Source organism: Panthera pardus, unplaced genomic scaffold, assembly GCF_024362965.1.
Source record: "Panthera pardus isolate Hobbes unplaced genomic scaffold, ASM2436296v1 HiC_scaffold_11, whole genome shotgun sequence".
NCBI lineage: Eukaryota > Metazoa > Chordata > Mammalia > Carnivora > Felidae > Panthera > Panthera pardus.
The window spans coordinates 85,884,675-85,900,411 of NW_026526666.1; the positions used below are offsets into that span (position 1 = coordinate 85,884,675).

The 15,737-nt window shown below is 41.4% G+C and overlaps 1 protein-coding gene across 1 annotated transcript in view; it reads right to left on the reverse strand.

Moving 5' to 3' along the window:
• The window catches only part of STX12 (syntaxin 12), a 42,448-nt gene extending 33,105 nt beyond the window's left edge, over positions 1 to 9,343 (reverse strand). The window contains exon 1 of the mRNA XM_019432449.2: positions 9,104 to 9,343. Within this exon, the coding sequence (XP_019287994.1) occupies positions 9,104 to 9,221 (118 nt within the window). The 5' untranslated portion in view covers positions 9,222 to 9,343. The remainder of the gene's footprint in view (positions 1 to 9,103) is intronic.
• Between the last annotated feature and the right edge of the window lie 6,394 nt (positions 9,344 to 15,737).

The window sequence follows — 15,737 nt, forward strand, 5'->3', positions numbered from 1 at the left end:
ACCAGAGTCCAGCAGAGTGCCAGGCACCCAGTGGGTACATAAGTCATTGCTGACTGAGTTAACCTCCCTTTTATATCATGACACTTTATTTAAGACAAAAGCTATGAATGAACATGAGCGAGGAATAATTGAGACCTGACCTCTAAGCCAGATTTGACCACTAACTAGATGTATGGCACCAACCAAGCTCATTTCATGTAGTTGGGTTTCTTGTCACCAAATGTCTGTGGCATTCAGGTTTAACTTGCATATATTGAGTACTAACTATCGTTATAATACCAGTTGTGGGGGTGAGGTGTTTTCTCATTATAAAATCTTGTTTTTTCTTTCTTTTTTCTTTAAACATTTTGTAGTATTTATTTTTGAGAGAGGGGGGGGGGGGGAGGGGCAGACAGAGAGGGAGACACAGAATCTGAAGGAGGCTCCAGGCTCTGAGCTGTCAGCACAGAGCCCGACACAGGGCTCAAACTCACGAACAAGACCAGAGCTGAAGTCAGATGCTTAATCAACTGAGCCACCCAGGCACCCCCCCCCCTTTTTTTTAAGTTTATTTATTTTGAGAGAGAGAGACAGCATTAGTGGGGGAGGCACAGAGAGAGGGAGAGATAGAGAATCCAAGTAGGCTGTGTGCTGTCAGCGCAGAGTCTGATGTGGGACTCAAACCCAAGAACTGTGAGATCTTTACCTGAGCCGAAACCAAGAGTCAGTCACTTAACCAACAGAGCCACCCGGGCGCCCCTCCTCATAAAATATTTACAACTATGTGAGAATGAAATGATCTCTGAGTATTCCCATCACTCCTCAGTGCTAAAATTCAACAATATGAATAAGCATAGTCCCAGAACGATGCTATGTAACCAAGGAGTGTTTTTGGCAAGCCAGAGTTTGGCTTAGGGAGGTTCCACGTGTGTACAGATGAGACTGGACTGAGTTTGTGCCTCTGGAGGGCAGGGACCACATTCTACTCATTTTTGTATTTGCGTAACCGCGCGCGCGCACACACACACACACACACACACACACACACACACTCCCCCCTCCAGAAAATGGTTGAATGTATGATGACACATTAAGGTAGATCTTTTAAAAGTTCAAGGAAACAGAGCTCCTATCATTGACTGTCTTTATAAAGTAGAGCACTCTCCTTAGAAACGCTAGAGATATGTCAAAGTATCAAGTTATTAATCATCTATCAAAACTTATTAAATACCCAGGGCACCGGGCTGGCTCAGTCAGACGAGCATGCAACTCTTGATCTCAGGGTCGTGAGTTAGAGCACCACGTTAGGTGTAGTGATCACTAAAAATAAAATAAACTTTAAAAACTTTATTAAATAGGGGCGCCTGGGTAGCTCAGTCGGTTGACCGCCCGACTTCGGCTCAGGTCATGATCTCCCAGTTCGTGGGTTCGAGCCTCACATCAGGCTCTGTGCTGACCACTTGCTCAGAGCCTGGAGCCTGCTTCAGATTCTGTGTCTCCTTTGCTCTCTGCCCCTCCCCCGCTCATGCTTTGTCTCACTCTGTTTCTCAAAAATAAGTAAACGTAAAAAAAAAAATTTTTTTTAACTTTATTAAATACCCTAGAGAGCAGTGGGAATTTTCTAGCACATGGGGGGAAAATCAATTAAAATCAGCTGTTCTTTGTGTATTCTCAGCTGAGAACTTTTTCATCTAGATTCTCCTGACTTCTCGTTTGTTGAGGTTACCTGAATTTGTTGGGGGAGGGTTATGAAAGTGCAGGAGAGGGGGACTTATAAGGCCATTTGCTAGCTAAGCACCAAAATCAATCTATGCCTCCATCAATTCTTTCTAAATTCCTGAATATTAAAGCATTTTCCTAAAAGTTTCCAGCAAGACTCAAGTATCAGATACCCCAAAACTCAAATCATAAGGGGAGTAGTGTCTTACTTTACTAGAATCCAAAGAAACAGAATTTTTTGTATACTGCCCTCCATAACCACCAACACCAGGGGGTTACTAAAAACTAATGACTCAATGAGGGGCGCCAGGGTGGCTCAGTCAGTTGAGCATCTGACTCTTGGTTTCGGCTCAGGTCATGATCTCAGTTTGTGAGTTCGAGCCCTGGGTCAGGCTCTCGGCTTTGGGGAGCCTGCTTGGAATTCTGTCTCTCTCTCTCTCTCTCAAAAATAAATAAATAAACATTAAAACACAAATAATGACTCAATGAGCCATCTAGTTTCCATTGAAGAATTTCACCCCTTAATGAGCTTAAGGCACAAAAAGGAATAGAATGTTCACATATATAGTTATTTTCACTGGAGTGTACATAAAATATCAAAAAGTAAAGTGATACTTTTTGGAAAGATTTTTATTAAATGGGTTGAATCTAAAAGGGTTTTCTGGTCATCTTGACTAATGAGAAAACCCTTTTTCTAAGCATTCTAGTAAATAAAAGTTTTACCTTAGACTGATTTGCTACAACCTTTTGTATGAAAAGAATCCTCTATGAAAGGCTGCATAATCCTGGAAACCAGATGACTAGGCCAAATGGAAAGACAAGTCCTTCAGTTCTGTGTAAGCAATTTTGTTATTTTTAAAACTAGACCTCAAGTTCCATCACCGATATCCTATTTTTAAAAGTATGTCCTGGCTAAAACTTTTATGAAGACTACAAAACAAATCAACTTATTATACATTACAGTTGATATCCACACTGCAAACTACTCTATACTGAACACTCTTTATGTACTTTCAGCTGATATCAGTTTTAAGCAGAATCTGAATCTCCGAATGAACCTTAATCCAAATCAAGGTCTAGTCATATCAAAGCAACTACTGTCATAGTATATTAAAAAAACAAATATAAATTCAAGGAAAAAACATTATTTACACCAAATGGGAAAATGAAGGCCTATGTGGTGATTAAGACAATAAAGTCATCTCAGTGTGTTACTCTGAAAATTAGGTTTATATTCTGTTTTCATACAACGAAAATGACCTGACTTTAAAAAAAGTAGCCACTCTATTATAATAGGAAAGCTCTAAACCAAACTGAACATGAGCACTAAATATCAAAGGTCAAAATATGTAATGGTTAATTAAGAGCACAGGCTCTGAATTAAGACTGCCTATGTGTTACTCCTGGCTCCACCACTCCTTGGTGTTATGATCTTTTCTTTTCTTTCTTTGTTTTTTAAGTTAGCTCTATGCCCAACGTGGAGCCTGAACTCATGATGCCAAGATCGAGAGTCACATGCTCCACTGACGGAGCCAGCCAGGCGCCCCGACTCAGCTTTCCTATCTTGAGCAAAACACTCCACTCCTCTGTGCCTCAGTTTCTTCACCTAAAAAATGGGAATAACAAGAGAACTCTCATACGGTTTTTGAGAGAATAAAATAATACGGGGCTAAATTTAGAACAGTGTCTGGCACAGAAAAGAACTCAATGAAGGATAGCTATTATTATCAGACTCAAGACCAAGAACGACATACTCAGCAATGATAACATCAATTAAGTACATACTGAATGCCAACAACATAACCATTGCTGTGCCAGACACCGGAGCTAAAGAGAACTATACAATGCATGCTGTCTCTATCCCCAGAAAACTAAAAGTAATCTCTCTAATTAGAATGACAAGGAAAAAAAAAAAAAAAACAAATTAAAGAATACTGAATATAAATAAATGCTAAACTGTGAAAGAAAAGTGCCTGTAAATTCAAAGAAAAACAACAACATAAAAGGATAGTTAACATTTCTTAAACATTTACTATGTTGCAGGTGCTGTTTTAAGCAATTTTCATAATTACCTCATTCAACTCTCAAAGCCCTATGAAGTAGATTATTTTTTACTCTACTTTAAAGATGAGGAAATTGAGAAATAGAGCAGTAAAGCAGTATGTCTACACAGGTAAGTAAGAAGCAGATCTCGGATTCAAACCCAGGCAGTGTGACTCCTGAAACTGCTCACCTAGCTACTAAAGCACAGTGGGGCAGGAGATTCGACCAATAATATCACCATTTACTGAATGTCTACTATGTGCCAAGCACTCTACTTTCAAATGCCCCATTTTAACAATTCCATTCATTTCACACCTGGGGTTGCAACAAAAAAGGGAAATAAGCTGCCCAAGGTTAACAGTGCACAGAGGGGCGAGGACTCAGTCACCGAAGGGCTGACCTGAAAGCTCATGCCCCTTCTGACTTCACTTTCTTTCAAAAGCAAAGGAAGGCTTAGTTGCAAGGGGTAGGATTTAAGCACAACTCAGAGGATTTGTATAATTTAGATAGTGAGGTAGGGAAAGATATTAAAGAAAGGAGGAACAGAAGGTGCAAAAACTTGAAGCAAAAACCAGTGTTTAAGGATGTTAAGAAAAATAACCTGCTTATAGCAAAGAGTGAAGATAAGTAGAAAATACGGCTAATTTGGGTTAAGATGACAGAGACTGAGTCGGTAGAGCAAATGACTCTTTTTTTTCGATTTTTTTTAATGTTTATTTCTGAAGGAGAGAGACAGAGCGTGAGTGGGGGAGGGGCAGAGACACACACACACACACACACACACACACACACACAGAAGCCCAAGCAGGCTCCAGACTCTGAGCTGTCAGCACAGAGCCCGATGCAGGGCTTGAACTCACGAACTGTGAGATCATGACCTGAGCCAAAGTTGGACGCTTAACCTACTGAGCCAACTGGGCGCCCCTAGAGCAAACGACTCTTAACCTTGGGGTGGTAGGCTCAAGCTCCACCTTGGGTGTAGAGATGGCTTAAAAATAAAACCTTAAAAAAAAATGATGACAAAGAGTGAAAACAAAGAAAGTTACGATATGATGCAGCAGACAACAGAGAGCCACCACAGGCTCTTGAGGAGGTGAGTGGTATAATCAAAACAGGATTTTAGGGGCGCCTGGCTGGCTTGGTCAGTGATTTCGGCTCAGGTCATGATCCTGCAGTTCATGAGTTTGAGACCTGAATCGGGCTCTGCGCTGACAGTGCAGAGCTTGCTTGGGATTCTCTGTCTCCCCCTCTCTCTGCCCCTCCCTCACTCACGCTGTCTCTCTTTCTCTCAAAATAAGTAAATATACTTAAAAAAACAAGCCAGGATTTTAGACATACTGCTGATACATTATCAGGATGAATAAGAATGGAAACAGAGACACTGAGAGTTTGATGCTGTGATACACATGTTGACATCATGAAGATTTACGAGACGGCAAGGAAATAAAAAGCAAATGGCAAATGCGAAAATAACTTTGAAAGACCACCCACCCATGGGATTTCACAGTAATCAGTTTTAAAAATTCAACTGCCTTTTATTTATTTTTTTTTAGTTAAAAAACTGTTATCAATAAATAAGCAATATTAAAGAACAGCAATGCTGCTCTTGGAAGCAAAGCTAACTTGGAGGCTATTAGGTCTTTTCCTATATCTGACACAGCAATACTTGCCCAGACCCTTCACTCCATAATAGGCAGAGTTAAGTATATTTCCTCTGTACCCCACACATACTGATAACAACCCTTGTTGTACCAGGCAGTCAGCCTTAGCTGTATCTATATCAACTCATGTGGTGGCCTGCCATATTTCGGCTGATATGCTCAGTAATTCCAAACCTACATCTGTGGCTGGAGAGCTGAGAAAAAAGAATAGCTATTCTCTCAAATTTTCAATGGGTAGAGTGCCTGCAGGGCTCTCTGGACATGGGTATATGTCTGTGAGCTCAATTTCAGAGTGTATACTTAGTATGTCTGCCATGTCTGGGAGAGGTTTGGGGAGTCACCAACCTCATAACAGGGTAGAAGCAATGTCACCCTACTAACTTCAAATTCCCCATTCCTCATCTAACAACCCTAAGGGAAGAATTCCAACTCACGCTGACTAGGGTCATAAGATGTGGTAGGTACCACCCAGTACAAGGAAACTGAGGCAGTAAGAGTTCAAAGATGGTAGAAAAACCTCATTCACTTTAAATATACTATTTATTAAGCATCAAAACCCTAGGGGTGCCTGGGTGGCTCAGTCAGTTGAGCGTCCGACTTCAGCTCAGGTCACGATCTCGTGGTCTGTGAGTTCGAGCCTCACGTCGGACTCTGTTGACAGCACAGAGCCTGGAGCCTACTTCTGATTCTGTGTCTCCCTCTTTCTCTCTGTCCCCTCCCCCGCTCATGCTCTGTCTCTCTGTGTCAAAAATAAATAAACATTAAAAAAATTAAAAAAAAAAAGCATCAAGACCCTAAATGATAAGATGTTTGGCTACGTCCCTGACTTCTTTTCTTACTATGCTCCCCTTCTTTAACTGCAGTCCGGCCACACTAGCTTCCTTGCTATTCTTTGAACACACTAAGGTCTTTGCTCTTACTATAACCTCTGCCTAGAATGCCTTCCCCCAGCTACTCACATGGCTCTCTCCCTCACTTCATTCAGGTGTCTATTCAAATATCACCTCCTCACAGAGCCCTTCCTTAACCATCTGATCTAAAATACAGAACACCCACCCTCTTTCTCTCTTCATTCTCCATCCCCTTACTCTATTTTCTTCATGGCATTTAATCATTACTGGATATTTATATATGTATATACACACACATAGGTACACACACATTCTCAGGGCAGCAATTTTGTCTGTCTTGTTCATCACTCCAATCCCAGCGCACAGAGGGTGCTCAAAGAATATTTGTTGAACAGTACATGTATGAATCTATCATATATTTGGGACTGAGATAAGTACTAGAAATAAAAAGATGAATAAGTCATGCCCCATGCTTCTTCAAAGGAGCTAACAATCTAGCAAGGGAGGTTAGACACACCACATGAGAAAGTTCTATGGCCTCAGGTATTCCCCACTTTCCTATGGAGAGTTAAAAAAAAAAAAAAGGGTCATTTGTAAGTTGAAGGGCTTCTACAAACTGTAATATTAATTAAAAATTATAAAAAAGCTAATTACTGGTCATAAGAGACAGATGTGGTTTCAAATTCAGGTATTGCCATTTATTAGCTCGGTAATTATTTAAACTTTCTCAGTCTGCTTCCTAACCCATACAAAGAAATAATATTGGTAGCTACTTCGCAGAGTAGTTAAAAAAAAATAAGATAATGCATATAAAGCACTATTTGCATTGCCTGGCACACAGTATGTACTCAAAAATAACCTATTAATGTTATTAACAGTTGACTCCAATGATCCCTTGAGCCCAACACCCAACCAACAGCTAAATCCTGTCAAGTCTATTACCAAAGAAGCCTATCCTTTCCTTCCTTTTCATTTTCACAGCTCCTAATTGGTGTCTCTAATTCCAGTCTCTCCCTTCCAATTCAATATATATACTCCTAAAGAATTAAATCCAAGCCCCCTTAGTTTAACACTTAAAGCCTTTCAGGTTTGGGCCCCAAATTAACTTTTCCAACCCAATTCTCCACTACTTTCTGGAGTCCACTCCCGCAGCCAAATTAAATCACTCTACTTTCCTATATATACCCCATACTTTCCCACCAGCATGCCTTGTGCATTTTATTCCCTTCTCTACTGTCTAAAATTCGAATCCTTTCCACCACTTTCTGGACCTAGCTCAAATGCCGTAATGCCTTCCCAGGTTCCTCCCAAATGAAAATGGTATCTTTCTCCCCTGAACACCTGCACAATGTTATTATATACCTCTTCTGTAGTACTGATCACTTGCAACTTTGTATTTCGGTTGTTACAACTCCACAGGCTCCCTGTTGAAAGAATCCATGCCAGTTCCTACACTTACCACATGCCTAATACTCAAAAAAAAAAAAAAAAAAACAAAAAAAAAAACAAAAAAAAAAAAAAAAACCAACACGTAGGATGAATATTTCAGACATTAAGGTTACATTTAGCCTCAACAATAAACTTTCAGCCTTGAAGTAGACTCTTGTGACCTAACTGGTACTACAGCTCTCTCACAAAAGGAGGAATTAGAACACAAAATACTATACTTTCTAACCAGTGGTCATATTAATTTTTTTTAATTTCTATATTATACAGGCCACATATTTATTCTTCCTTCCACTGCCATATCACCCAGTCTCACACTCTTCATCAGAAACTTTCCCCCCTCTTTATATAGAACGTAATTATAATTCAGGACCAGCTGAGTTCTACCTATTAAAAGAGTACAGCCAAGCTCACAAAAACACAATAATAAATGAGGATTCTTTCCAAGTCAAGTTGTGCTGCTGACCTGTTTATAAGGCTCTGAGATGATTTTCAAGCACAAGAAACAGGCTGTATTTGACTCAATCAGTTCAATCAGTCCTACTCAGAACCTAACGATGGGGAGGTGGTTTTAAGACAAGCAATGACATTTTGAAATCCGCCACTAACTCTGTCATGTCTTACTTGCTGTGTGAATGTGGCCAAGTCCCTGAGCTTCTCTGTGTACGAGATTTGTTCAAAAAAGCGGCTAAATAGGGAAGGAATGCAAAAACTTCATCGGCTTGAAATCCAAAAATACGTGCACATCTTTTGCTACAAAAGACAAAATCATGTAAATCCAAATGTTTTCGGTGAATTCTCTTTATTAAAACAGAAGTCACCTCGTCCCTCAAATACAAGTTATTGTATCTGATTTCCAAATTCATCACAGGGAGAGCTGGGTATTAAGTCACCCAAACACATGCCCTCTCCACTTCCCTTAATTGAAAGCTGCTAATTTCCAAGGAGCAAGAAGCTGAGCGGAATGTAAACCTAAAATCTACATCAGTAAACAACTCCTGATCCAAACTGGCCAAAGAGGAAAGAGAGGTGGGTGGGGGGAAGGCGGATGACAGGAAAAACTCGGCTGACCACTGCGCCAAGTCAACTCACTCACTCACTATTCCCGAGGTGACACACACACCCCTCCCACCCTAGGGCTGTCAGGACTGCTGTTTCGGCCCCAAGACCGTGAGAGGAGAACACCAGAGAAGAAACTCAAGCTTCAGCTGGGGCTCGGGACCCTCGGGGAGGCTGGGCCTGATAGACTCGGGGATGGCAACCCGCCGCCCCCACAGGAGAGAGCCCGAGATGGGCTCAGGTGTGGCCTTGGCCGTAGCCTCGGCCGGGCTCCGCGTCCCGGCACCCTCACCCAGGCCTGTCCCCGGGACGGCCCCTGCCCCCCAGCCCTGTACCGCGGCTCACTGGCTTGGCTGATCCGCTGGATGTTGCCGCTGCACGTCTGGATGATGCTGTTGAAGTCCCGGAGCTGGGGCCCAGAGGACCCCGGGGTCCGATACATGTCTAAGGGACCGTAAGACATGATGAGGAACTGAGGCCGACTCGCCCTGCAGCGCTTTCCTACCGGAAGCAGCCACCAGACTGGACCCGCACCCTGACGGGGAAACCGAGAAGAGAAAGGGCGGGGGAGGGGGCTAGGGCTGCGTGCGCACTAGCCCCACCTCCCTGCAGCGCGCATGCGTCCGTCCCGCCCCGGGCCACTGCGCAGGCGGCGGTGGATCTGGTGCCCGAGACAGTAGCTTAGAGACAGGACGCATCCGCTTTGGAGGAATGGGGCGGGGCGATGACGTCATACGGTTGGGGCTCGGATTGGGGGAGCTGGTGTGACAGTGTTGTTGCTCGCCAGAGCACGGTGACAGGAGGCAAGAATTTTCGATTAGCATAAAATTGTACCGATGATCTCAGCCCTAACATCCTAGTCTGAGAATTCAGGCCCAAATATGGGAGAATTCGACAACCTTGACCCTCAGATCCGTAACCAAACTCCTGAAATCCCTCACTCTACTTCCATCCTCTAGGGCTTTCATAGTATTTGCGGAGCACTTTTATGGTTTACAGACGGCTTTTATTTCTTCCTCCACCCCTCTTCTAATCTAAACAATAAAGCGATGATAATATTTTTTATTGAGAACATACTATGTATGAATCTTCACTGCAATTCGCTGTTCATAAGCTCTATCATAGCAAGGGACAATGTTCTAACTATATTTTTATCTTCGGGATAAATAATAGACAATCTTTTTTTTTTTTTTTTTAATGTTGAAGCAAAGTAATTCGACAAAGTAAGTTCTTTTCTTTTGCAACACTTAGAAAATTAAGACCACAGCAGTCAATTTGCTTTTCTGAGATTTGACTGCAAAACCCAAACACTAAGACAACTCCATCCTCATGTTGCTTCTTCCCTAAAATGCATTCTCATATTCCTAAACTCATTCTCCATCTAAATCGTTCCCAAATAGCCTCTTAATTTACTATGTATCTCAAACCAGGATTTTTGGGAGAACTAGACTCTCAAATTTTAAAAATCATTCTGTAAGTTATTTGGAATGTATGACCTCAATGTTCCCACAGAAGACTGCATTTTGTGAGCTTATCGTAAATGGGCAGACGTCGGTAGGATTTTGGTTTGGGAAGAGATCAAGATAGGGAGAAGTGAAGGGGGAACTGGTAGTGTTTATTTCCTGAGTTCTCCACCCATCCCCACCCCAGCCTATTTTGAAATGTCTGGGAAAGGTCAAAGAGAGGAAGCTGTTTGCCTGTTTGGGAGGAGACCCCAAATGAGGGAATAAGCCTGCGTTCAGCCTTAGAGATTTTGTAAGCAAAGCTGTTTCTGTGCAGCATTTATAAGAGCATTTCTTTCTGTACAGAAAGGGACAGATGACATTTGGGGGCTCTGATTCTGGTCAGTAAAACGCTACCATTTCTTAGATCCATATGTCAAATCTTATAGCAAATCATGTCAATTGTACTTTTTTACCTATAAAATAGTCTTGAGTATTTTTCATTTACATTTGACTCTATTTAAGGTGAACTTCAGTAAAGGTATTTTTAATCCTAGGAACTGAAGACATAGGGTTTTGTTATTGTTGTTTTTTTGTTTGTGTTTTTCTAATGTTTTATTTTTGAGAGAGAGAGAGAGAGAGAGAGAGAGAGAGAGAGAGAGAGAGTGAGTGCTGGGGGGAAGGAGCAGGGGGCGGGGGCAGAGGATCAGAAGCGGGCTCTGTACTGACAGCAGCCAGTCCAGTGCAGGGCTCAAGCTCACAAACTGTGACATCATGACCTGAGCCGAAGTTGGACACTCAACTGATTGAGCCACCCAGGTGCCTGTATTTTCTCCATCTCAATAAAAAGTGGTTTTCTGGGGCGCCTGGGTGGCTCAGTCGGTTGGGCGTCCGACTTCGGCTCAGGTCACGATCTCGGCATCCGTGAGTTCGAGCCCCGCATCAGGCTCTGGGCTGATGGCTCGGAGCCTGGAGCCTGCTTCCGATTCTGTGTCTCCCTCTCTCTCTGCCCCTCCCCCGTTCATGCTCTGTCTCTCTCTGTCTCAAAAATAAATAAAACGTTAAAAAAAAATAAAAAAAAAAGTGGTTTTCTATCTGTGTCTTGTGCTATTGTGTGCTATCTGCCAAAGCAATACATTTATGTCTTGCAAATACTAGATGTCAAATGCACATTTATTATATTTATACATAAATATAAATAAACAAATAAAAATATAAATAAATATAAAATATATAAATAAATATAAATAAATAAATATATATATAAAAAAATAAAAATATAAATAAATAAAAAATAACTACCATTTTTTAAATACCTATCCAGGCAATGTGAACACCTTTTACAATTCTTATCGGTAACCCCCAAGATAAAGCCTATCTGATAAAGACCACCTGTGGTCTGACAAACTTAGGCTTATCAACTTAATGCTGCAAGGGAGACTGCACACCCGAGAAATCACGGGGCATCTCACCTAGCACAGGAGGAGATAGAGTTATTCTAGGATTTGGGGGAAAGATGGGGTGTAGGTAAAATTTAAAAGAAGCAGTGTTTTGATAGCCTCAAAGCACAGCAGGCTACATGTAAGGGGATTATCATCAGGCCTGAGCTAACAAGAGGACTCGGGATCTTGTTTCCTTGGAAACTACAATGTGAGGATAAATGTGGAATGTTGTATCTGGAAACCCCTTATCTGAAGCTCTGCACCTGGGTTGGAAATCGAGGCTGCTCCTCTGGGTCAAAGTAACTCAAATCCTCCAGGCCGGAGTGGAATATTCCATTCTTACTGATCTTTTAAATGGCAAATATTCTGAAAATCTGTGATTTTTCTGCATTATGTCCTTTTGTTAATTGACAAAAACAATTCTCATGGTTTGCACCCATCAATGTGAGATTAACTCCTTGGTAACAGATAAGGAATCTGGTGTTCTCTAGAGGTTCTGGGTACTTGCCCAATGCTGTACAGCTATTAAGTTCAGAGCTGGGATTCATACATATTCTATGACACAACAATTCTACCCCTAACTAAATACTCAACAGATATGAATACCTATGTGTTCCAAAAACCAAGTATAGGAATGTTCATAATAGCATTTTTTAGGACTAAGCATTTTTTGAATTTATTTTTATTGAGTTATAATTGACATACAATACAATGTCACGTACAGATATTAAGTGTTCAGATCAGTGAATTTTGACATTTGTATGCATCCATGGAACTAGCACCCATATCAAGATATAGAATATTTCCTCATAATCCAGGGAAGTTTCCTTGAGCTGTGCTCCTTTCTATCACATATTTTATGGGGGGGGGAGGGGGAAGGAATGTAGCAAATGGGTCAGAGTTGTACAAAAACAAAAACATCAAAAACTGCAGGTTTGTGCATGTTGCTATATCAAGTTGTGCTCCTTTCTAATCAATTTCCCTCATCCCCAGAAATCACTTTCTAATTTTTATCACTACAGATTTGTTTTCCCTATTCTTGGACTTCGTAGAGATGGAGTCATATTTTATGTATTGTTTGGTGTTAGGCTTATTTCAATTAACATAAGATTTTTGAGACTTATCCATGATATTGCATATATCAGTGGTTTGGTCTTTTTTATTGCTGGGTACTATTTTATCATACAAATATACTACAATTTGATTATCCATTCTCTTATTCATGGACATATGGACTGTTTCCAGTTTGAGGCTATTATGAAGAAGGCCAGAGAAGCATTTATTTTTACTAATTCCCACCTGGAAATAACCTGAGTGTCCATCAACAGTAGGATGGATAAATTGTAGTAGTATTAGAGAACACAAAAATAAATGTCCTACTGCTATGTGAGCAATGTGGGTGAACTCATGCAAACATAATACATAGTGGGACACCTGGCTGGCTCAGTCAGTGGAGCATGCAACCCTTGGTCTCTGGGTTGTGAGTTCAATCCCCACGTTGGGTGTGGAGCCTACTTTAAAAAAAATTAAAAAGTAACATAATGCTTAGCCAAAGAAGCCAGACAAAAATGAGTACATTCTGTATCAATCCATTTTTCTTAGATTCAAAATGAGCAAAATCATATTATTAAAAGTCAGGATAGTATGTAGTTAGTTTTAAAACTTTTTTTTTTTTTCAACGTTTTTAATTTATTTTTGGGACCGAGAGAGACAGAGCATGAACGGGGGAGGGGCAGAGAGAGAGGGAGACACAGAATCGGAAACAGGCTGCAGGCTCCGAGCCATCAGCCCAGAGCCTGACGCGGGGCTCGAACTCACGGACCGCGAGATCGTGATCTGGCTGAAGTCGGCCGCTTAACCGACTGCGCCACCCAGGTGCCCCGGTAGTTAGTTTTAAGAAAGAGAGGGAGTACTAGGAATGGGCACATGAGGTGAGCTTCTAAGATGCTGGTAGCAGTCTTTCTTCATTTGGGTGGTGATTATATGTATGTGTTTACTTTGTGAAAATTCATCAAGTCATATACATGTGATGTGTCCTCTTCTGAAGTATGCTATGCTTCAGTAAATAAGTTTCGTATTTTAAAAATAGAGTGTCATTATGACCAATATGGTAATCTTTCTAGGGAATGGGAAGGAAGGGTCAATGGAGATACGGTACTCACTTAGGTTGCAGTGAAGGCTGCATTCAAATTAGGACTCATCATACATTGCTAGTGGAAATGCAAAATCTTATAGCCACTTTGGGAAACAGTTTGGTAGTTTTTTATTTTATTTTATTTTTTCAACGTTTTTTATTTATTTTTGGGACAGAGAGAGACAGAGCATGAACGGGGGAGGGGCAGAGAGAGAGGGAGACACAGAATCGGAAACAGGCTCCAGGCTCCGAGCCATCAGCCCAGAGCCTGACGCGGGGCTCGAACTCACGGACCGCGAGATCGTGACCTGGCTGAAGTCGGACGCTTAACCGACTGCGCCACCCAGGCGCCCCGTTAGTTTTTTAGATGAAACAAATTTACCATATGATCCAGCAACCCCATTCCTAGGTATTTTACCCAAGAGAAATGAAAACACATTTTATATAAAGATCTATACATAAATGTGTAAAACAGCTTTATTCATAATAAACCAAAGCTGGAAATAACTCAAATTTCCATCAGCTACTGAATAAGTAAACAAATTGTGGTACATTCATACAACGGAACACTATTCAGTTATAAAAAGAATCAGACTACTGAAACATGGAATGGATTAGCGAGACATGCCCAACACGGACGAATCTCAAAAGCATATGCTAAATGAAAGAAGTCAGGCACAAAAGTCAGCCACCCAATCATATTGTGTGACTCCATTTATGAGACATTCCGGAAAAGGCAAAACTGTAGGGATAGAAATCAAATTAATGGTTACGGGGGGGGGGGGGGGAGGGGGGGGGATGGAGTTGGGGGCAGGGGATTAACTGCCAAGGGGCATAAGGGCAGTTTTGAGGTTGAGAGAAATGTTTTATGTCTTGATTGTGGTGATTACACAACTGTATACACCCATCAAAACTCCTTAATCTATATACTAAGATGGGTAAATTTTATTGTATGCAAATTATATCTTATTAAACTTTAAAAAAAAAAAAAAAGGCAGTGCGATGAGAAGAGCCAGCGCAATGAAGTGGCATTCATGAGGTGGGTAGTGTGGAGTTGCAGAAAGGATATACAAGTTGTGGGTTGCATGAATGTTCTGAGGGCCTAAAAGTGATCTTGGGATAAGGTAACAATGGAAGCAAAAAACAAGTGAACATCCATGTTTATTCCAATGTGTGACTCCCTCTCAGGAGACAGAAAATGTAGATTCTGTAGAAGCCATCCAAAATAATCGCTTGCAAAATCTAGCGCATGCTATGTGCCAAGTACTGTCCTAAAGACTTCTTATATTATTTAATCCTCACAACCCTAAGTAGAGACAGAACTCAAACCCAGGCGGTCTGACTTCGGAGCTAACCATAGCCTGACACGATGTCACTTTTCAAGCGGAATTGATAACCCTGTTGCAGAGACAACCTGGCAAACGGGAGTAGGCAAAGTAGTCGTTGATTCCAGTAAGAGCTAAGGAATACGAATTGCTTTCCCCAAATTGATAACTTTCATTTTTGGCTTCAAAATCTAGAGGTTTTACTCAATCGTATAGGCCAAAGGGCAATGTGGTAGCCAGCCTACAAGATGGACCCCAATGATTCTTACCTCCTGGTATGTACCCACAAGGGTGACACCGTCCCACATTGAATAGTGTCAATAATTTGACCTCTATAACCAGTAAGCTATTGTAGAAATGATGGAGAGTGACATCTGAAGGTAGATCATGAAAGACATTGCAGCTTCTACCTTGCTCCTCTTGGTTTTAGTCTGGTTCCAAAATCTACTCCCTTTCTTGGCTGATTATATTTTTTTTTAATTTTTTTTTTTAACGTTTATTTATTTTTGAGACAGAGAGAGACAGAGCATGAACGGGGGAGGGTCAGAGAGAGAGGGAGACACAGAATCTGAAACAGGCTCCAGGCTCTGAGCTGTCAGCACAGAGCCCGACGCGGGGCTCAAACTCACGGACCGC